Here is a 23,593-nt window from a genome sequence, read left to right on the forward strand (position 1 = left end):
TTAGGTGGGAAAATCCCACTCCCCCAGCACTGCCAAGGCCACCACTAAGTCATGTCCATAAGTGCCACTTCCACAGGGCTGTTAAATCCCTCCAGGAATGAGTATTCCACAACTTGCCAAGTCAGCCTGTGCCAGGGCTGGACAACCTTCTGTTCAAGAGTTCCTCAAGGAAAAGCCAAGTTGGTTGGGAGTCAACCTGGGATCAAAGGAGGGGAAAAAAAGACCCAGAAACACCAAGGCCTGATGGCTGTGAGGAAAGAAAAATGCTGGTTGAAGTAGAAAACTCAGCTGAGATCAGAAAGCATGAACAGTGTTGAACTTCACCTTTCCATGATAAAAGATTAAGGAAAACAAGGATCCCAGGCTGCTGCTCTCCATCACTGCATAATTAAGAGAAAACCACAGACATTTAATATTTACTGTTGTAACACAGCTCATGTGGTTTTCTCTAAAGAAATGTGTTATATTCAATGTATCAGACACACAAAACCATTAAATTTCTGGTGGGAAATTGATGAACTTCCACTAGAAAAGGAAAAAACAACCAACACACAAAAAACCACACACGAACGAGGTTTCAGCTGAGAAAAAATCCCCACATTTTGATTTTCTACAGCAAAATCCAGCAGCTGCCACTGCAAAAAAACACCAAGCTCCACCTGGGGGAGGAAAATTATTCTTCCCAAGGAAGCAGCACTTCCTCAGGCAGTGCTGCCCCTGTCCCATATTTTTTACATAAGTAAGGCAGAAATTAGAGTTTTGGTGAGAGCTGTTGGTCCAATAAAAAGATGGACTTTGGGAATAAGATGAGCTGGGATGAGCAGTCCCAGCACAGCTCAACCCTCCTGCCATGGCAGGTCCCCATGTCAAGCCTCACCAAGGTTGGTTGTGCCCGTTGGGATTCCAGAGGGATGGGAACAGATTCTCCTCCTATCCATGATTTATTCCAGCACATCTCCCCGTGCCTTTCCAGGGAACTTTGTTTAATCTCAGTGAGTCTCACTGTTTAACAGCTCCCATGAGGGAACAATTTACCCACAGGCTCCAAGGCAGGCAATGGAAACAATCCGGAGAGAGGGATTAATGCGGCTCTGGCGCTAATGGGCACGGAGGGGGGAAGATTATTTAATACAAAACAATTTTCCAGATGCAGCAATGGAATCATTGAGTGGTTTGAGTTGGAAGGGACCTTAATGATCTCATTCCAGACCCCTGCTGTGGTCAAGGACACCTTCCAGTATTCCAGGTTGCTCCAAGCCCTGTCCAGCCTGGACTTGGACACTTTCAGGGATGGGGCAGCCACAGCTTCTCTGGACAACCTCTGCCAGGGCCTCACCACCCTCACGGAAAGGAATTCTTCCCAATATCCCATCTAAATCTTTCCTCCTTCATCTTTTATGCCTGGAAAGCAAACCCCAAGGCAGGTGCTCCTTGGGATCATCTATGGATGAGCTCCCAGCTCCAGGCTCTCGGCCTCACGGAGATCCCAGCCCACGGTTTGCCATCAAATCCGGTTTCGGTTGGAAAGGTCCTTAAAGCCCATCCTGCTCCAACCCCCTGGCACAGGCAGGGACAGTTTCCAATATCCCTGGTTGCTCTAAGCCCCATCCAACCTGGCCTTGGACACTTCCAGGGATGGGCCATCCACAGCATCTCCATCCAATGTCTCCTCTTGCTCTGAGGTCACATCACCACAGACACTTCCCTCAGTGGTGCTGCCTCATCCCCCACACCCACCAGCCTCATCCCACCCGCTCCTAGAGAATTCCTCCTCCAAGCCCCTGAACAAGGCCCTGTATGGGAGGAGGGATGTGGAACCACAGAGGAGTTCTGACCGTAGAGCAGCTCATGAAAACATCTCCAAAAAACCCTGGGAAGAACCTGCAAGAGGCCCCATTTCTCCCTCTCTTCCCACTTCCCTCTTGGGGCTTCCTCCAGTGCAGGTGGCCAAGCCCAGAGGGACCTCCCAGCACGACCAGGTCAGGGTGCCAGGGGAGGGCAGGGAGCTCCAGGAAAACTGGGACAGAGATCTCCAAGGTGGGAATCACTCCATGGCCTGAAGAGACACGTGTGATGTTGCGTTTAGGGATGATCCCTTTAGGAAGAACAAATGGTGGAAGAACTTCCCAGCCCATGATTAAGGAACCTGTAGGAATGCTGGAAACCAAGGTCCTAGCTCTGCCACCAGCTCCCTTCTAGAAACAGAATCCTGGAATCATTTAGGTTGGAAAAGCTCTCCAAAATCATCAGATCCAACTTTTGATCAATTAATTAATATTGGGGGTAACACTCCCTTTAAGAAGGATGTGATCATGGTCTTGTACAGGAGCTGTCCCCTTCCCCAAGGGTGGATTTAGACCCTCTACAATCCACATTCCTGAAAAAAGGACTTGGGAATGCAAAATTAAGCTTTCTCACTTAATTCTAAATTCCTGGTGAAGCCAGAGTGGGTCCATCCTGGCATCATTTGTAAGAAGAGCAGCTGGAATTAAGAGTCCATGGAATGGGTCAAAGGTGAATCAACTTATCCTGAGAATCCTGCAGCACATCCTAGGAATTCCTTAAGAGACAACACTGCCAACGACACGTCACAAATTATGGATAATAATGGACATTTCTGATGGAGGTCTGCTAAAAATCAGGAATTGAGTTTGTCTCGGAGGGCACAAAGAGGAAAACGCAATTGGAAGAAGAGCCCAGCGTGCCAAAAATCAGCACAAAACAACCTAAATTCCTAATTATGGACCATGCTGTCGGAGTTTATCCACCCAGGATGCTCCACCGGAGTCGTGCACCTTCGCATTCCGTGCTCTTTGTGCTTCAAACCAACATTGCTCGGACAGGGAAAGGCAGAACGAGGGAAGATTTACTCCCATCCTAAATAATTCACAAGAAAAGGGACTGCGCATCTTTAACAAGCCATCGTTTTATGAAGCAAGGTTAACATTTTTCCTTGATTCAGTAGAATATTATAAACTCTCCGGGGTCCATTTGAGGACTTTCTACTTGGAGCAAAGGCACGGACTCAGCACTTTTTATATTATTTAGAGAATAAAATTAACCCTTAATGGCCCAAGCTGGAATTTCTCCTCCCCAGTTAAATATGGCCCGCTCAGCAATTTCTCCCCATATATAATTACAGGCTGCTATCCATCATCTGGAGGAGAATGCTTTCCCGACATTCCAAAAGTGACGCCGTAAGCACTTTTCCTAATAGAATAAATATTCTAAATATCTCTTTTATATTTTCATTTAAATTGGAATATTTTAAAAATAATTGTCGGGACCCTGCCTGCGTGGTTGGCGCTGCGCTGGAGGGAGGTGGCAGGATGCCTGTGTTTTCCTTCTGAGGGAATGTTTATCCTGCATCAAGTCCCCCTTCACGCGCTGCCACAAAAAGTAATTAGGCCCAGACTAATTTATTAGAGCTTCCTTCCGCTGCTGCTGATGTCCTGCTTTCCTTAAAACTCGCACTTTTGGCTTTTTCCCCTGTTTTTTGCCTGGTTTTTGCTCTTTGGTGGTTTCTCCTCGGGAAAGGACGAGGAAAAGACCAGATGGGGTTTAGTGGGACTTGACAGTGCTGAGTTCAAAGCTGGGCTCAATGATCTTAGAGGTCTTTTCCAGCCTAAATGATCCTAGGATTCCATCCAGTGCTATGTTTGGATTCTGGGACAGGCTGGTGGCCACGCTGGTGGGATCTGAGCACCTATGGCTTCTCCTGATGGGTTGTAGCTCTGCAAACAAGTGCTACCAGGATGGAGAAAAGGAGGAGAGGTGTCCTCTGAGGCACCCACAACTCCTCTGGACAGCCTGTGCCAGGGCCTCAACATCCTCACAGGGAAGAACTTCTTCCCAATATCCCATTTAGCCCTGCCCTCTGGCAGGGGGAAGCCATTCCCTGTGTCCTGGCACTCCAGTCCTTGTCCCAAGTCCCTCTCCAGCTCTCCTGGAGTCCCTTTAGCCCCTTAGAAATGGTTCTAATGTCTCCTCTGAGCCTTTCCTTTTCCAGGTTGGACATTCCCAGCTCTCCCAGCCTGGCTGCAGAGGAGAGGGACTCCAGCCCTTGGGACCATCTCCGTGGCCTCCTCTGGACTCCCTCCAGCAGCTCCACATCTTCCTTCTACTGTTGGATCCTGAGCTGGAGGCAGCTCTGCAGGTGGGGTCTCACCTGAGTGGGGCAGAGGGGCTGAATTCCTCCCTTTCCTGCTGGTCACAACTGTCCAAGGATGAGCAGAAATCCCATACCATAACCCATTTGGAAAACAGCAAAGAGGAGTCAGGACAGTCACCTGGATTCCCAAGGGGACACCAGCACGGCCAACCCTCTCCCTTAGCCACAACACAGAAAGATGAGATCCTGTGTGTCCCAAATTCCTTTGGAACAGCAAATGGCAGCTGGCTCCAAGCCCTGCTCCAGGAAATCTGCCCCCACAATTTCCACATTTCATCAGGTACCAAAAGCTCATGGATGAGGCTGCAACTCTCCCCAAGGTGCACATGAAGTCCATGTAGGACTTCAGTGCACAGATCCAAACCATCCCCAGGACCTGGAGGTGGCTTCATGAATCCCCCAGGCACGGCTGGACGCTGAGCAAGCCTGGTCTTGCTCCTAAAACTAAGCCACAAGATTTAAGGCTCAAGTTTAAACCCGTCACAGAGCCAGAGTGGAAAATAAGCATTAATGCCTATGGATTTTCTATGTAAAACAGGGAATCCTAATTATCTTCCAACATTTTTCATCTGTTTCAGTGAGGGGTTTTCAGGGCAGGTGCTTTAAGCTCAGACACTGATAACATGAACACCCCATGGAGGCTCTTACCAGGGAAACACCAGCATGCTGATGAGCTGAAGCCTTTGATTTCTTTCCCTTTTCTCCCAACCAAACCACTTTGCCAAAACCCTTTGGAAAAGCACAGGACTGTTGTTCATCACATCCAGGTGTTGAGCAGCTTCCAGCTCTTCCCTGTGTTGCTGTAGCTGGTGCAGGATGCTGCTCATGGCTTTGGCTTTGGCCTACAACAGCTGAGATAAATCCCTCTTTACCTTTTCTCCCATGGGACAATATCCTTTGAGGAAATCCTGGCACACTTCTGCCTTCCTGGACACGTAGACGTGGCTGTAGGGGCAATTGCTGTTGCTGCAGATCCCCTTCAAGTAGTAGGAACACACTGGCATCTGCAAGAGGAGGAGAAATCCGTCAGCAATTCCCCAAACCCGTGACTCGGAATCACTGCAACCCCCAGACCTGAAATAAAAGTGTGACAAGCATAAAATAAATAGAAATCTTTTGCCAGCCACTGATCCCAGAGGTGTTTTTAGCTCTTCCATTGGTCTCCTGCAAGGCAGCTCCCTGATATTACATGTTCCCAGTGTTTGGATACGCACGGAGCGAAGGCGCTTCTCTCAGCATCTTTCAGGATGCTGGAAAGAGGGTGAAAAGCTGGAAACTGCCACCAGGAAGAAAATTCCCTCTGGACAGTGTAGGGATGGGATGGGGAAATGTCATAAATTCTGGGAACATCTTTCACAAGAAATGATGCAGTGATGGAAATGGGAACAGCAGTGCAGGGAACACACCCAGCCCAGCTGCAACATTCCACAGGGAATTCTCAGAGGGAATCCCAACAACCCAGAGGAGATTTTGGCCATCACAAAGGCCAAAACAGCATCCTGGGGGTGCTTCCCATTTGGCTCTTCCGTGGATACAGAGCTGGCTGGAAGGGGGTTTGATAAAGGCTCCAAAAGGTGGTTCCTAGAAAGGGGGAAAAAAGCACCTCTGCAAGGATTTTGGAGGGGGCTGCATCATTCCAAGGCATTATCCTGGAATTCCCCAGGGCTGTAATGCCTGTCCCTGCACACTGAGGCAGGCAGGGATGCTCCAGGAGGGAGTGAAATGAGGAGGAGAGCAGCTCCTGCCCTGAGCACTGGAGAAAGAGAGCAGTGGGATACACGGAGCAGATCCCTGATCTGCTCCCGAGTTTCCGCAGCGTGACAGCCGACAGGGAAAACTGACGGAGCAAGGATTCTCCTCACTGTCCTCAAAGCACAAACTTCACCTTCTGCCAGCTGTTATCATTAAAAACAAATTACCAGCCTGCTGCCATATTTCAGCATCCTTAACTCACCGGCAACCGCCGGCAGCTTCCCGCTTCCCGCCCCATCCAGGCAGCTGCCGCTTGGAACATGGGCTTCCCGAAGGTCCAGCTCCTCCTGCTCCTACATCCCAAATTTCCTCACTGCTTGGTGTGGTATTGATCGCCCCATTCACCAGTAGCATCCTGGTCCCACCAGTTCAAGCATCCCCAAGTAATATTTACAATCCTGCAATAACCACGGCTGGGGCTATCCAGAAAAATCCCTTATCCCTGAAGGGCACATTAAGGGTTGAACTAAATTGCCTCGCTGGAGGCCGAGAGGAAAGAAAACAAAGGGTGCTTTAAAAGAGGAGAGTTTATTTTTAATTGTCTTTTAACTGCAGACATTAACATAAAGGACAGGGCTCTGGGGCGATCTTTGGCAGTGCTGGTGGTGTGACCGTAAACGATTCCCTTAATGTAGTTTTTGATATAGAGCCCAAATTAGCTCTAATAAAAAGGGATAATAAAGGCAGCTCTCTGACAAAAATAAACTCCTCCTCGCTGTCAAGCCCGAGCCATTATCAAGAGGAAGCAGCGCTCTCATTTCAATTAACCTTGTTTGCACCCCAGCACGTCCACACAAATAACAATAACATTAATTCAAGGCACTGGGGCGCTGCGGCCGCCTTCGACAGCTTTGACTCTCTACAAGCTCTGGAGGCAGCAGCTAAATGAACCCGAAACTCCACGTGAGCCTCCAAATTGCTCACAACTGAGTTTTGAAGCTCTATTAGGGAGAAAAATGCTGATTCTTTCCGAGTTCCTCAAGGGGAAAAGCTGTTGGAACAGCAGCAGGCGGCTTCTCGAGTCCCGGCCTCTTGCAACCCCTGCTTCCTTCAGATTTCCTGGGTTCTCCCTATTGCTGGGATGTGTCAGTGGCTGTGATCCACTATGGAAAAATTCCCTGTGTGTCACTTCAGCAGGTGCTTCTCATTAAAGGCTCTGCCTGAGTCTCCTGTGGAGCAAAATTCTTCAAACTGTGAGGCCCTGGCACAGGATGCCCAGAGAAGCTGTGGATGCCTCATCCCTGGAAGTGCCCAAGGCCAGGCTGGACAGGGCTTGGAGTAACGTGGGGTAGTGGAAGTTGTTCCTGCCCATGGCAGAACAAGAACTTTCCCTCTTCTCCATGCTCTTTCTTCCATCACCAGAGGGTGATGGAAACCACTGGAGTTTGGATCTGCAAAGCTCAGTGACAATCTGGAGCCATCCTTCATCCTGGAGACGATTCCCTGCTTGGAGCAAAGAGTTTGCTGCTTTAGGATGGGGAAAAGCTCCCTGCTGCTATGACAGCTGAATCCATGCAGCTTTCCATGGAAAACAGTGATTCTTCCCATAGAATAGGGTGATTATTCCCATTTTTCAGTGGGGACACCGATGCATGGGAGTGCATGAAGGCTGAGAAACAATTTTGTCCTGAAAACAAGAGCCAAGCCCTGCCACCCTTTGATCCTTCACCTCCTGGACTGGATATCACATCCCAGTAAAATCCCACCGAGGTGAGACACACAACCTGAACTTTATCTGATGAGGAGGTTTTGAGGTGTCCCTCTCCAATAACCACACAGTGAAGTCAACAGGACCAGCAAAATCAGGAATCCCCAAACCACCACATCATCCCACGTCAAAAAAACACGGATTGCATTAAAACCCCAACTCAAATAGCCAAAAACCAACCATGCACAATCCTTCACCTGAGGAAAAGGTGGGATTTACTCCAAAAACTCCACAAGCAGGAGGAAAACTGCTTCTTTCCTCTGCTGAGAGCCTTGACCTGCTTTTCGCAGCCCTGATAAATGAGGGAAAAGCCACCTTTGCCAAGAACCACTCAGGTTAACAGGGAGCTCCAGGACTTGGAAAGTGAAGTTGCCTCTTGCTTTAGGAAGCAGCATTCCCATGGCAATAAATCACCCTGGAACAAGTTTGAACTCCATGGAGGAGGTTGTTTCTCTTCCAGCCCTTGCTGATGACAAGGTGGCAAACAGGGAGACCTTTGAACCACCCTCAGGTTGGTTAATCCTGTGAAAAATAATTCCCCTTCCCAACAGAGCATGGCAGGAAAAATGTGCTCCGAAAGCTTTTCAGAGCTGCCTGCTATGATTTTGGTTTGTTAATTAATGATTCATCTTGAGTTTAGGTGATGCTTCATTAGCCCAGGCTAAAGGTGAGATGGGGCTGAGGTCACTGCATCACTGCATCCCATGGGATCCCATCCCAGGGATTCTGTCCCCAAAATGCTACTGGCAAACAGCTCCTTGACATGGTCACTCCTTTTTAATTCAGTTTTATTACCATGATATCACTGTTATTCTTCTCAAACTGATGAGATGCTGCTAAAGGTTGAGTTTCCCATCATTTTCCATTTATTCACCCAAAACAGAGCCCAGAAGCCAAATCTAGAGGTCCTCCTTGAGGGACCAAGTGTTCCTGGAGGGGAAACTGAGGCCACATTTCCACCAGGAATTTAAACATGTCGAGGAATATTCTTGGGTAGAGAGACCACAAATTCATCCAACCATCACATTCTTTGGAGGATAAACCACCAACTGCAACAGCTCCTTGGGCATGTCCAATTCCCAAGTTTTACCTAGGTTTTTTGCCCCGGGACCAAAAAAGACTCCACCACCTTCTGAAATTTCATTTCATTTGGAGTTCATGGCTCTGTGGATGAATTCCAATCCTTCACCTCAGAGGTGCAGGCAGAAGGTTGCACTTCATTTACTTGGATGACAAGAAGTACTTGGCCTCACTAGTTACAATAATTTTGGATAAACCAACAGCCAATCCCACTGCAAAGCTTCCTTCATCCTCAGCTTCTTTATTTCTGAAGTCTGACGCTGTTACAGGATGAAAATAAAAAAACCCAAATTTTTTTCCCATCTATCAATCCTCATCCCCATTCCTGCCCTGCCACGAGCCAGGGAATGCAGCTGTCCCCATCCCTGTTTTATGTACTCGTGATTAAGTGACTGAAGAGAAATCCATGTAAAAAACATCTGGTGCTCCGTGTCTCATTCAGAGCGACTTCCCGGATAACTTATGAGTTCCCCATGGACAAGGAATGTGCCTCAGGCACCTCAGCTTCCATGCTGGAGTCTCCAAAGCTACATCCAAGTGGAGATCCCAGCCACTAAAACACAGACTGAAGTACTAAATCATCACTGATAAACCCAAAATAAAAACCCTGGATTATTTTTCCACCTTGTGTAATAAAACCAGACAGATCCAGATACATCAAGAAGGTGGAAAACAATGAACTCCAGAGTTGTTTTGCCATGGTTTCAACCTGATTTTGCTGCTTGCCATTTTAGAATTGATTTTTATTAATTTATACCTCCAAGATATGTTTCTTAAAACATCCTCCGACTCCAGCAGAGAGGGATTTCCAAGGAAATATGATCTTATGGAAGTAAGGAAGGATTAAATGCAACTAAATGGATTTGATGATCTTGGAGGTCTCTTTTAAACCTCTAAGACCTCAAAGGTCTTTTCTAGACCTCAACCATAGGGTGGTGAGGCCCTGGCACAGGTTTCCCAGGTTTTCCACAGGTTGTGGATGCTCCATCCCTGGTAAAATTCAAGGCCAGTTTGGATGGGCTTGGAGCAGCCTGAGGTAGGGGAAGGAGTCCCTGTCCATGGCAGAGGAGTAGGAATGAGAAGATCATGAAGGTGCCATCCATCCCAAACCATTCCATGGCTCTGCCAGGATTCAGGAGCCTGAACAACTCAGCAAGGAAACTCCAAACTCAGTTGGAAGGGCTCAGTGAATAAGAACCTTCCTACAACCACTCCTTTGCACAGAGAGCCACATTCCCATTGGGAAGTCACACAGACCTTGTCCTTGGACACTTTGTGGGAAAATGGACAGGTCCCATCCGTCTTTTTGCACGTGCCACGGAGAAACCTGGAGAAAAAACAGATGGAGCAGGTTGGACACGAGGTGGGTAACAAAAAACCACACAATTGCTGCCGAGCTCATCCATACACCCATTTCACACCCTAAATTAGTACAGATCCCCCTTGTTGGAAGAGCAGCTGATGATTCCTGATAGATTTTATTCTTTCATCACATTTGGCTGCTCATTAGTAGGTAGAGCAAGGCTTGTATCCCAAAATTCAGACATGATGCTCCCAGAAGGAGAAAGGTCCTTCCTAGAGCCCTGGTTATTCCAAGTTGCCAAGAAAAGCTGTGGATTTCCCATCCCTGGAAGTGTTCAAGGCTAGGTGGAACAAGGCTTGGAGCTTGGATAGTGGAAAGTGTCCCTGCCTATGGCAGAGGGGTGGATTGGATGATCTTGAAGGTCCTTTCCAATCCAAACCATTCCAGGATTCTATGATCCCATTCCATGAGATGCTAGATGAAGCTCCAGGTGGGAGTGGCCAATGACCAGGAGGAGCAAAGACAGGCCCAGGACAGGAACCAAGATCCCAAAGCACATGAGGATGTCCAGAGTTTTCCTAGGAGTGACAACTGTGAGACAGATTAACAAAATTTAAAAGTTATAAGGGAAAACTAAAGAATAGGGTTAGAGATAAAGGAACAAGGATGAGGAGACACAAAACTGGGAGAAATCAGTGTTGGTCCTCCAATGATCCATGGAAATGAGACAGGTTGGAGACCCAGAAGACTTCAAGGAGCACAATTCCTAAAGTAGGCAAGGAGTTATGGGATTTGCTATGGGAGAATGAGTGAGAAGGAGTAAAACCAGTTAAAAAACCAATAAATCACCTTCCCCTCCTCTATCGTCTCCCATCGAGCATTGAGCAACTTGCAAGTGATTCCAGCACAGCAGCAATTTTATGGAAAAATTACTCCAGGAGTTCATCAGTGGAGTTGGCTCTTCTGCACTTTTTAAATGACTCATAATAGAGTTTAATCAACTCTTGGGCAGGTCTAATGAACTGCCAACACAGATCAGTTCTCCTGGAATAAATCACCAACTCTCGGAGCTGCACGATGTCACAGGCTGAGGGATTCAAATCTGCTGGACTGATCCAAACAGATCTGAGGAATGCTCCTGAAGGAAAAACCTGAAGTGTGGTCAGGGCAGGGGATCAAGTCACCCAGACCAGAAAAGAAGCCTCCAAAGGGACCTTAAAGCCCCTTCCAGTGCCTAAACAGGCTCCAAGAGAGCCAAAGAGGGATTTGGGACAAGGGATGGAGGGACAGGACAAGGAGAATGGCTTCCCACTGCCAGAGGGATAGACTGGATATTACAAAGATACTTTTCCCTGTGAGGCCCTGGAATGGAATTCCCAGAGAAGCTGTGGCTGCCCCATCCTTGAAAGTGTTCCAGGCCAGGCTGGGTGGGGCTTGGAGCAACCTGGGATAGTGGAAGGTGCCCCTGCCCATGTCAGGGGTTTGGAATTCAATGATCTATGATTCCCCTTCCAACGAAAACCATTCCATGATTCTCTGGCCTCTTCTTGTCCTCCTCCTTCCAACCCAACAGCACAGAATCTACACCTGACCCAGAACTCCCATCCCTGTTGTCCTACACCTCTGTTACCAGTTTGTTTCCCTTAGGAATACCCCACAAGGAAGCACCAAAGCCACTCAATGTCCCAGTTCACCACAATTCCGTGTCCATCCCTACCTGGTGCAGACGGCCACTTTCTCTGGATCATGGATGTAGGGGCAGCTCTCGCCCCGATTGCACTTCCCGAAGCGGTTGTAGTACATACAATATTCCTTCTTTTTCTTCTTCTGCTTGGCTTGACGGATGATGGCCAAGCTCCTCTGCACAGCACGGCTGAGAGAGAAAGAGGGACAAGGTCAGGGAAAACCTCCAGCTCCAACACCATAACAACATGGAGAAGACACCTCAACAATATCTGAAACCACAGAGAAGCCCATCTTTGCAGAGAAATATTTAGCAAGTTTGTGCGCATAAGCACTTAAATATTTTCAATTTTTGGCTGATTTTACCCCAAATCATTAAAAATCTGCACGGTTACACCAAAGTCACCAGTGAGATCCCTTCCCACCCCCATAACACTGATTCTCTCCTCAGATTTATGAGCATGGAGAGGGTTTCCCACACTTTTAGGGAATATGGTGAGGAAGGAAACATCCTCTCCTTGTGCAGCACAGGATGCCAAGGCTGAATGAGTCGGAGGGCTCTCCAGCACATGTCCCACCAGCTGGGCCTGATGCTATTCATGGCCTTCAAGTGGGCACCTGTTCATGAACCTCAAAGAATGAGCACCTACATGATGGTCACAAGAACAAAAAGTACCACCAAAAAGCTGAAAAGCTCCTTTTTAATTGCCTGGTCCCACTAGGAGCTACTTAAGGAGCTCAGCAGTTGCTTAGCACATGTTTTCCATGAGCTTCCAGCTGGAGAGGGAATTACCTAGCAATTCTTGGGATGTGTGGGACCAGGTGGGAGAGGGGAAGTGCTGAGATCCAGGTGAGCACAAACCATGGGGGGCACATCAGATCTCTCCAAGTAGATAATTCAGTGGTAGGGCACAGTCAGATTCAGTTTGATGAGGACACAGTGCATTATCCATGAAAAACACAGGTTCAAGGAACTTATTTTCAGAGGAAATGCACATTTTTACCTCTGTAATTGCTGGTTGTCTGCAGCTCCCGGATTAAAAGGAGGTGCAAGGCCAAGTGTAAGGTCCTGGATGTGTAGTGGGTAATCCCAAGCACTCCAGGCTGAGTGGGGAATGGATTGAGAGCAGCCCTGAGGAGAAGGACTCGGGGGAGTTGGTGGATGAGAAGCTCCACATGATCCAGCCATGGGAGCCCAGAATGTCCTGGGCTCATCCCACACTGTGGGCAGGAGGAGAGGGGGAACTTCTGCCCCTCAGCCCCTATCAGGTGAGATCCCAACTGTGGAGCTGCCTCCAGCTCTGGGGTCCAACAGTAGAGGGATGTGGAGCTGCTGGAGCAGATCCAGATGAGGTCACAGAGATGCTCCAAGGGCTGGAGCCCTTCTGCTCTGGAGCCAGGCTGGAAGAGCTGGGAATGTCCATCCTGGCTGTCCAGGCAGACCTTGGAGCCCCTTCCAGTGCCTAAAGGAGCTCCAGGAGAGCTGGAGAGGGACTTTGAACAAGGGCTGGAGTGCCAGGAAAAAGGGGAATGGTTTCCTACTGCTGGAGGGCAGGGATAGATGGGATATTGGTAAGAAATTCTTCCCTGGGAGGGTGGGGAGGCTCTGGCTGAGCTTAAAAACACCTTGAAGTAGAAGCTGCAGAAAAGCAGCAGCCAGAGCTTCACCAAATCATCCTCCAGTTCAACAGCTGCTCCTGAAACTCCTGATTTCCTCCTGAGCATAATTCCAAAGATGGAGCATGTCATTCCTGCTTCCCATGAGTACAGACCTGGCAATGTATCGGCACGTTGAGGATCTGCTCAGGCTGGGTGTAAAGACCCCAGGACTGGGTATGGAGTGCAATCTCAGTGCTGGAGAGAGAGAGAAAAACATGGATCATTGCTTGGAATCTAGAAATTTTGCAGAAATTCACACAGCCCTCAGTACCTCAGGTCCACAAAAATGATTGGAGGGGTGGAGACCCTTTGCTATGAGGAAAAGCTGGGAGATTTGGGGTTGTTTGGCCTGGAAAAGAAAAGGTTCCAGGGAGAACTTGGAGCCCCTCCAATGCCTAAAGGGGCTCCATGAGAGCTGGAGAGGAACTTTGGACAAGAACCTAGAATGGCAAAACAGAGGGAATGGCTTCCCACTGCCAGAGGGTAGGGAGAGATGGGATATGGGGGAGAAATTCTTCCCTGGGAGGGTGGGGAGGCCCTGGCACAACCTGCCCAGAGAAACTATGGATGCCTCATCCCTGGAAGTGCCCAAGGCCATTTTGGACAGGGCTTGGAGCAACCTGGAATAGTGGAAGGTGTCCCTGGCCCTTGCAGAGGGTTGGAGCTGGATGATCTTCAAGCTCCCTCCCAACCCAAACCATTCCATGATTCCATGATTTTATTGAACCCAAAGCACGGAGCTCCCAGAGAACCAAGGGACAAGGATGCCCTTCAGGGAGTCCACCTCTGCAGCAGCCCCAGCACAAGTGCTCCTTGACAGTTCCAAACACAGCAGGAATTTTTCCCCTCAGCGCCCAAACATGCCAGAACACTTCTCTAAGCAAATCCACGCTTCCACCATCAATCCAACAAATTTCCATGCTTGGCTTGGCCGCTCCCTGCAGCTGGACAGGGAAGCCCAGCGCCCACTCCCATCCATGCACGCATGGAATTAAATCATCCTTGACTGGTGCAGGGAAGAACGAATGGGAAAGGAAGGCTGGATTTCAGTTTTTCAGGTGGGATGAGAGCGGCTCAGTCACTCACCTGCCAGCCCGGGCGTGTTGGGAAGTTGAGCGAGTGGAATTTGATTGCGCGGCACCGCGAGCTGTCACTCGGCTGCCGGCGTCGGCGAAGCCCCATCTGTTCCCTCTGCACATCAAATTCCATCAACGGGGTGTTTGAGCCACCACTGAGATGGTTTTTTTCCCTGTTTTTTTTTTTTTAATTCCTTCTCGTGCCAAACTGTAGGAGCATCTTTTTTTTGATGGTAGAATAAACATTCACCAAATTTGGGATGCTCCAAAGATGCTGCTGAAGAATCTCCATTAAGAGCAAGGTTGACTTCCCAAATTATGTGGGCAGAAAGTCCCAAATTAAAATCCATTAGGATAGGGCTGGAGCATCCTCAGCCCTCTGGAGATCTGTATAGTATTCCTTAAAGCTACACCAGGAATCAGCTCCTGAGGGCAGCAGACAATCCCTCTAAATATTTAATATTTGGGGATAAAAGCAGATACACAGGGATGAACAAGTTTGGAATCACAGAATCATGGAAAGGTTAGGGCTGGAAGGGCCCTTAAAGGTCATCTTGGACAGAAAGGAGGAATTACTAAAGAGACAGAGGATAAATAAAGGGGTCAACACCCTCCAGCCAGTGGGTTGGAATTTTTATGTAACAGAAATACATCAATGAAATTATTTTATTGGGCTTTTTACCCCCAGTTTTCATTTGCCAGCAAGAAGCCATGCAATACCATGATGTGCATCTCCCATTCCAGGAATTAACTTGCATCCCAAAGGGAGTTTAACTACCCAAGAGCTGGTCCCATCCATGACAAAATCCATGTGAGATCCATCCAGGTCTGGCAAAGCACCTGGAAGCTGACAAAGAAAACCCCCATCCACATTTTCCCACTCCCTAATTATTCATCCCGTGTGCAAATCCTCCCCAAACTCTTAGAAAAATCACCCAAATATTTCTCCAGGAGGAGCCAAGCCAAGAAAGCTCCGTAATTAAAGATTTCCCCATTCATTGGGATTTATGGAGAGAAAACTCAGCCTCTGTCATGAGAGTAATTTTGGAAGCTCTTGCATTGTGGGAAAAAGTTTAAATAAAAATAAAAGCTTTGTGTACATTCAAGTAACAAGAAGGGGGTGCAGGAAAGGGGATTGGATGTTCCCAACTTTTCATGAGGTCCAAGGAATATAAATTTGGATTTTTAGGGTGGTTGTCAACTCAGAATTCCCAACCGGTCACTACAAAGCTTTGTATTAATAAATACATTAATAAATAAATATTCCTGGCATTGGAGAGTGTAGTATTAAAATTGGGGTGAAATTAGGACATCAAAAGACACTGGAAAGTGGGATAAGGGTTAAATTCCAACATCAGGAGCCAAAATTTGCTGCAGTCTGGCCTAAATTTAACAAAAAGCTGAAACGATGCCCCAGGGCTCAACTTTGGGAGTCTCATTTGGTCGAGAGAAAACACTGGGCACATCCCAGTACCAGATCTGTCCCATTTTTCTCCTCAATCACTTCCCAGCCAGGGAGAACATCGGGACACAGAGGTGCTGTCGGATCAGGAAAGTGACTCCCACATCTTTGGCATTGCCAAAGTCCTTCACTGTGGAAATTTAAAGTGGTGCCACAGCGAATTCCTCCCGTGTTCATGCTCCAAGGCAGCGGGAATAGAATGGAGAGAGGAAAAAAAGCAGGAAAGTAAGAAAAGCTGCCACAGAGAGCATCAAGAACTGCACATTGAGGGCTTCTAAAGTGATTACATCCAGCACAGCGGCGTCAGCCGGGATATTTTCCACCCGGTGGAAGGGACAGGTGGATTTCTCTCCCCCTTTCCTGATGATTCAGTCGCTTGGAAGAGCACCATCCGTAAGGAAACCCACAGCCCGTGCAAACAGGGCTGTTTCTCTTAATGCATCATCCCAGCCCGACGCTGGCAGCTCTGGCGGCTCCGGTGGCTCGCGGTGAGAAGTGATTGTTGTTCCCAATCCAGCCGGGAGACTCCGCGCGTCTCTCCGGAGGGAGCGGGAGCTGTCATGTTCATTAAATGCATGATTACAGCTATGATTAATAGCAGGGGCTACAGCCTAACTCCTTCTTTTTTTTTCCCCCTGCTCCTAGGAAGGAATCCACAGCCAAGCAGTCCCGCGGTGTTTTCCGCAGCGTTTGACTCGATGTTTGGAATTCCAGCTTTTGATGGAAAAGGGGGAAAAGGCACAATTTATCCTTGTCAAAGAAAAAACAATGCTGAAAACAAGCAGGTTGGATGCTGCACCCCTGCACCAACTATAAGTTTATTAGGACCTTTTCATATCCTTAATCCTAAAACTCAGTTCAAGAGGATCCAGGTCCATCTCTGGCATCCTGGTTTTTTTCCATAACCCAAAAACACAGCTCAAGGCTCAACCTTCTCCTCCAGGGAAAGGTTGGCAGAGATTTCCCTTGGGAGCCCAGGAACTGCACTCAGGAGCAACACTCGGTGCTTTCCAGCATTCCCACATGGGTATCAGGATGTTCCCATTCAATCCAACAGTCCTGCTCAGCTCACTATCACCCAAGGGCTTGGGATGCAACAAACACATCCCGAAAACAACATTCCAAATAGTCCTTTGAGTTAAAAATTGGCTGCAAATATTACAGTTAATTATCACCTGCTTAATTATTTAGGAAGGACTTTATTGCTCCAAGGCACAGCTCAAGGACCACAACCTCATGTCATGGAAAGGTCTGTCGGAGCATCTCATCCAATAATTTACATTTTTTAAATGGTGGAAAAGCTGTAAAAGCTGTAAAAACTAAAAAACTGAAAAAAAAAAAAGCTGTAAAAGCTGTAAAAACTGAAAAAAAAAAAAAAAGAGAAATCCAGAAGAGGGAGAAATCCAGAGTTAGGGTGAGCTGGGACCAAGGGATGATGGGCAAGAAGGTGAGAACACTATTAGAATGATGAGCATTGAGCCCGTTGCTTCCTATCTTCCACAATCCCAAATCAAGGATAATTTGTGGAAACCTTCCCCATGGAGGGAAAAAATCGATAGAAAACTAAAATAGGAAGAAAAAAAGGAAGAAATTCAGAGCTGGGGTGTGATAGGGCCAAGGGATGGGCAAGAGGATGGGAACATTGTTAGAATGATGAGTGTTGAGTATCAAGCCCATTGCTTCCCATCTACTTCCACCATCCCAAGTCAAGGATAATTTATAGAAACCTTACACACAGAGGGAACCAATCAGGGATTTGCCCAAGCAATGACAGGCAGGTGATCAGCTCTGCTGGCCAGTGCTCCAAACTGGGGATGAGCACAACAGGGTCATCCCATGTTTTGCTCACCAATCCCATGGTGTTGGAATTGTTTGGTCCCTTATCCCTTTTGAGGTCAGTCCTTTGGCTCACTGAGTACAATTCCTTGGATTTGGGATTCCTCAATCTCTTATCCCTTTTGAGCTCAATTCCATGGCCCCTTGAATCTCAGTGCCTTGTCTTTGGGATTACTCAATTCCTTACATCCTTGGTCCCTTTCAAGCTCAATTCCTTAGTTTTGGCATTCCTCAATCCCTTGGCCCATTCCCCCTCAATTCCATGATTTTGGGATTGCTCAATCCTTTTATCCCTCAGGGGTCAGTATCACCACACAGCCTCTCCTCAGCCTGTTCCCACATGACCTGGAAAAGGCTTCCTTAAACCACACAGGCTCCTTTAATAGTTTCCATTATCATCCCACCTCTCCCACCGCAGCCTCCTTCAGAAAGAGCCGAGCGATTCATTTTCCGAGTCTCTCCTTGGCTTTATTGCTGAACTGAAAGTTTTGAGGCTGCACTTGGGGAAATTTATTTCTTTAATTATTATTCATTTAAGTGGGTTCCGCAGATTTCGAGGATCAGCACTCGCAGCTGCTGGGGGTCATTTATTTCCCTCACTGGACAGCACAAGTCCTCATTCCAGAGAAGACAACAGAAAAGGGATGAGCTGCCTCTAAACAAGCAGAGATCTTCCTGTTTTCCTGCCTGACTGTCCTTGCATTCCATGAATGTCCCTGAGTCAGATGGTCACAAGTGTTTTATTAACAAAGCAACTTCAATTAATGAACTGGCTTCAATTAATGAAGCAGCCCTGGGTTAGATGTTGTATGGGCAGATGTGGGCCAGGAGCAGGATCTGATCCCTGCAATTTCAGAGTTGAGGAATTGAGCTCATAAAGCGAAAGGGATTGAGCAATCCCAAAGCCAAGGCATTGAGATTGAAGGGGCCCAAGGATTGAGCTCCAGAGGGATGAAAAGACTGAACAATCCCAAAATCAAGGGATTGAGAGTGAAGAAGTCAAGGGATTGAAGGTGCAAAGGAATAGAGCTCAAAAGGGGTAAGGGATTGAAGAATCCCAAAACCATGTGATTGAGATTGAATGAGATTGAAAGGATTCCCCAATTCCAAAGAAAAAGCCTTGAGATTGAAGGGGTCATGAAACTGAGCTCAAAAGGGGCCAAGGGATTGAGCAACCCCAGAGAGAAAGAACTATTCTGAAAAGAGGAAAGAACTGAGGAAACCCAAAGACAAAAGACTGAGTAAAAAACGGGCAGTGGGATTGAGATTAAAAGGAACCAAGGGATCCCATAATCCCAAACAAAAAGCACTGAGATTGAAGGAGCCAGGGAACTGAGATCATAAGAGGTAAGGGACTGAGCAATCCCAAAGCCAAGGGAATGACTTCCAAAGAGGACAAGGGATTTAATTCAAGATGGTAAGGGACAAAGCAATCCCAAAACCAAGAGATTGAGATTGAAGTGTCCGAGGGATTAAGCAATCCCAAAACAAGGGACTGATCCTGAAGAACCCAAGGAATTGAGCTCAAAAAAGAGGCAAGAGACTGAGCAATCCCAAACCCAAGGAATTCACCTCAAAGGAGTGAGTACAAAGGGATCCTGGCACCAGCAACACTGAAACCAGTGGAAACCTGAGGACAGCAACATTCCAAATTTCCCTGCTCTCACACCTTGTTGCATTGGGCTGGTCTCTCCTCCACCAAAGTCTTTCTTACCCGTCCAGTATGATCCCAAAACACTCAAGGTGTGATGAAGACAGAAGACAGGGTCATGATGGACAAACAAGAAGCTTGGGATGTTCCCACAGACACAGAGAAAAGACAAAGCCTGGAGCAAATCCTCCCTAATTCCTCTTAAAATTAAAAGCAGAGACAGCTGATGGGTGGTGGAAACATCCCTGAATCCCTCTTTTCCTTCTGTAAAAAGGAGTGGCTCAGAGGAAGGAGCATTCTCACAAGTGCTGGGCCAACAGCAGTGCTGAGCATTTCATCATCCTTGAAAAAGTTGGAAGCATGTTTCCGTGACATTCAGCACTTCCAAAATTAGTTGGTAAACAGGGAGGCCAGAGAGAACTTTCTTCCAGCTCTGTGGAGGATGGAGTTCTCCCACTGCAGCCCAAATCATGTTCAGGAGCATCCATCACCTGTCCCCAGCCTGATGCAGTGGAGGAGGGAGTCCAGAGATGCTCCAAGGGCTGGAGCCCCTCTGCTCGGGAGCCAGGCTGGGAGAGCTGGGAATGTCCAGCCTGGAGAAGAGAAGGCTCTGGGGGAGAACTCAGAGCCCCATCCAGTGCCTGAAGGAGCTCCAGGAGAGCTGGAGAGGGACTTGGGACAAGGGATGGAGGGACAGGTCACAGCGAATGGCTTCCCACAGTCAGAGGGCAGAATTAGACGGCATACTGTGAAGAAATCCTTCCATGTGAGGGTGGAGAGGCCCTGGCACAGGTTGCCCAGAGAAGCTGTGGTTGTCTCATCCCTGGAAGCATCCAAGGCCAGGCTATGTGGGGCTTGGGTCAACCTGGTATAGTGGAAGGTGTCCCTGCCAATGGCAGGGGGTTGGAATGAGGTGGTCTTTAAGCTCCTTTCTGACCCAAACTAGTCCTTGATTCCATGACCTTCCCACCTCCCCACCTGATCACCTTTGCAGCAGAGAGGGGAAACTGAGGCAGGAGGGGATGTTACATAGCAGGATGGAGACAGGAAGTGCATCTGGATGTAGGGAAAATCCCCCCCAGATCTGGGAGGCTGAACTCAGCCATGTTTTAATTAATAATTTGTTTCTCTGGAATCAGACCCATCATCACAATGTGTGGGAGATGCCTTAGCTCAAGAGGACTTAAAACTCCTCTTAAGCCTTCACCTTTGGGAGCTCAACAATCCTGGGTATCTCCAAGGCTCTGGAATCTATGGTCATGGAGACAATTTGAAAACCCCAATAAATAAAATCACGTTGTTCAAGGGGCCGGCTGTCATCTCTGGAGTCCCCAAAGCCACCAGCCTTTCTCCAAACAAGAGCTAAAACCTCAGCATGAGAAAATCATGCAGGTGAGGATTTGCCCATGGAAAAATAGCCTGGACTCTTGGAAAACTCTGCTGGAGCCAGCCCCAGCTGACGGAGTGCAATTCCTCTCTCGGCAGCAGCAGCAGCTCGTGGAGAGATTGGGGTCAGGGCTGGTTTCCGGACAATGTCAAACCTTAATTTGCTTTCTGCTACTTTCAATCTTGTATTTCCCCTTCTGTATTTCTTTGTGAAACTCTACATCGCCCAGGACCTTTTGCTTCTCTCCCTGATTTCATGGAAATTCCTCCAGAGTCTGTAAAATGCCTTAGTAGATGGAGAAAGAAATGAAGGAAAAGTTCCTTGTGAGCGGAGAAACCTAATTATTCTGCTTGTTTAATTGTTACGTAGCCATTTCTTTTCACACCATACCACCACCGATTTTCCAAGACTTCTGCAAAGTGAAAAAATACATGGGGACTGAAATACCAGCTATCCCAAAGGGAAAGAGCCTTTCCACGTATGATTCCGCATCTTTGTCTTGCACAGGGATGAGCAGAGAGTGTTTAAGCTCTGGGTTTTCTTCTCCATCTTTGCCTGAGCAATGAATTATGCCACATGCAAGGTTCCTATCCAGCTGGAAAGGCAAAAAAAAAAGTCTCTTTATTTCTGTATTTTATTTTCAGTTTTCCAGAGACAAGTGTGGAAGGCGCAGAAATCCTTTGGGAGCAGAGCCGCACATGGGATGAGACCAAAGTTCTCAGCAGCTGCACAGGCCGTGATGATGCTGTGATTGCTCCAGGGAGACTTTTTATGCTCAAACCACCTCCAAAAGTTTTTCCTGGGATTGCAGTGACACTTTCCTTGTCCCCAATCCATGTGCCCTCCTCATCTCTCCAGCACCAACAAAGCCAATTCCAGAAGAACCACGGAAAACTGCTCCTCCCATTGCTCCCGGTAGCCCCAAGATTCATCCCAGTACGGCACAAGGACGCAGGAAATGCATCCCCAGGATCAAATCTTAACTCACCACCAGTATCCATCAATAAATCACTGGGGAATGCTACGATGGTGTGGATGGATCACCCCGAGCACCCGGCATCAGATTTTGTACAGTAGAGATAAAACCCCAACCCCATAAATCCAGGGAAAGAGCAGAATTATAACCCACTGGAAGTAAACTCCAAGCTATTAAACTGTCAGGAGCATTTCCCATCTCTCCCCTATTCCAAACACACGGTGCCTGGCACTGAAAGGGAAAGGAAAAGCCGTTTTTTTCCATCTTTTAAATAAACTTTGTCAAGTGTTGAAAACACAGAGCGTTGAGCAAACGTTCGCAGCCGATGAGAACACACAAATCTTCCGCCCTGCCAGGCCCAGTTATCCTAAGGCAAGAGGAATCTGTGGAATCCATCCTTGGGAAGGAGGATGAATTATGGGGAGAGATAAAGGATGACATGAAAACCCTGATCCACAGCAGTTCCTCAGGTTTCGTGGTTACAAAGCCAACGTGCTATGTGGAAGGGGGAAAGAAGCAACAGCAAAATAAGGAACATCTTCAAAATAATAATTAGATGGGAATGTATTATATAGGGAATAACCCTGGAAGGGATCTTCCCTCCCTACGTGGGACTAATTAAACCCAATTCTCTGAATGCAACCCCACTAGAAGACGTGGTTTCAGTGAGAAAGGAAAAATGGGGGTTTCACATCTCTTCCATGCCCTGTCACCCCAAATCCCCTCAGGTACCCCCCACAAGCAATTCCAAGGCCTAGATATGCAGAAATCCTCACATGATTCCTTTGGAAACCTTTGGATTCATCTCTCTTCCAGAAATTTGCCTCTAAGTTGGTGTTTCTCTGCTTGGTCCCAATCCAGTGATGGATATTCATGGACAGGCCGAATCTATCAGCCTTTGCTGAGTTGCCCAAATGAGACTTTGCTCAATTTGTCTATTTCCAGACAAATTTAGAGACTTCCTTGCACATGGATAAATAAAAAAAATCACCTTCTTGCTGGGAGGCAGGACCTTTTCCACCCATATCCTCCCCAAAAAGAAGTTCATTAAACCTGTTCTTTAAAAAAAATCTTTAAAATAATGGAGATTTTAGAGCCAAATGAGTCCAGCATTTCATCATCCTTGTCCTTGGAAAGCTCTCCCACCAGTTTAAGCTCTTTGGTTTTCAGCTGCTCCACCTGGCCATGGAGAGATATCCTTCCTTAGCCTGGCAGCTCCGGATCTTCCACTTTTCCAGTCCTTCCAGCCATCACTTCTCCCCAGGACTCTCCCTAGTGTTCCAACTCTGTCCTGAAATCCATCCAACAACATCCCTGTCCATGTCCTGGGTTTCACCCTTTTTCTTCCATTCCTGCAGAATATTTTCTGCCTTTGGTGACATCTTCAATGCCCAGAGATGGTGCTTAAGGCAGAACCACCCTTGAGCTGCTTTTGTGCAGCTAATTATCCTGATCCAGAGACTGGAAAATCCCAGTACCAGTGGGATTTTTTTTTTTGGAAAAAATCTGAATTTTTTTTTCTACAAACTCCTGAGCTGTTTTATGGCCGCTTTTTCTGAGTCTCCAAATTCTGATCCACCCTCCCCAGTTTAACTACCCCCAAAAGTTCTCAATAAACAGTTAGGGTGCAAAAATACTTGAGATCAAGAAGAAATTTTAAAAAATACTTTTAGCACAATTAAAATCTGCTCTTTTTGAAGAGTCACACTTGAGACATCAAACACAGGAGAAGCTGAAACACAAATTTAACCAAAGTCGTGATATAAAGCTGGGAATTCATCAAAATTAGGGCATCATTCCATGGCTATCTGCAGAATGATCTTCCCAAATTTTTAGGTCAATATTAAAC

At 47.4% G+C, this 23,593-nt stretch overlaps 1 protein-coding gene across 2 annotated transcripts in view; it reads right to left on the bottom strand.

Moving 5' to 3' along the window:
- ZC3H3 (zinc finger CCCH-type containing 3) overlaps positions 1-23,593 on the bottom strand; it is a 127,065-nt gene that overhangs the window by 18,247 nt on the left and 85,225 nt on the right. For both annotated transcript variants that reach the window (XM_059868012.1, XM_059868023.1), the window contains 4 exons: positions 13,470-13,551; positions 11,732-11,887; positions 9,969-10,038; positions 5,044-5,175 (listed from right to left, as the gene is read on the bottom strand). In XM_059868012.1, the coding sequence (XP_059723995.1) occupies positions 5,044-5,175; positions 9,969-10,038; positions 11,732-11,887; positions 13,470-13,551 (440 nt within the window). The remainder of the gene's footprint in view (positions 1-5,043; positions 5,176-9,968; positions 10,039-11,731; positions 11,888-13,469; positions 13,552-23,593) is intronic.

Source organism: Haemorhous mexicanus, chromosome 1 (assembly GCF_027477595.1).
Source record: "Haemorhous mexicanus isolate bHaeMex1 chromosome 1, bHaeMex1.pri, whole genome shotgun sequence".
NCBI lineage: Eukaryota > Metazoa > Chordata > Aves > Passeriformes > Fringillidae > Haemorhous > Haemorhous mexicanus.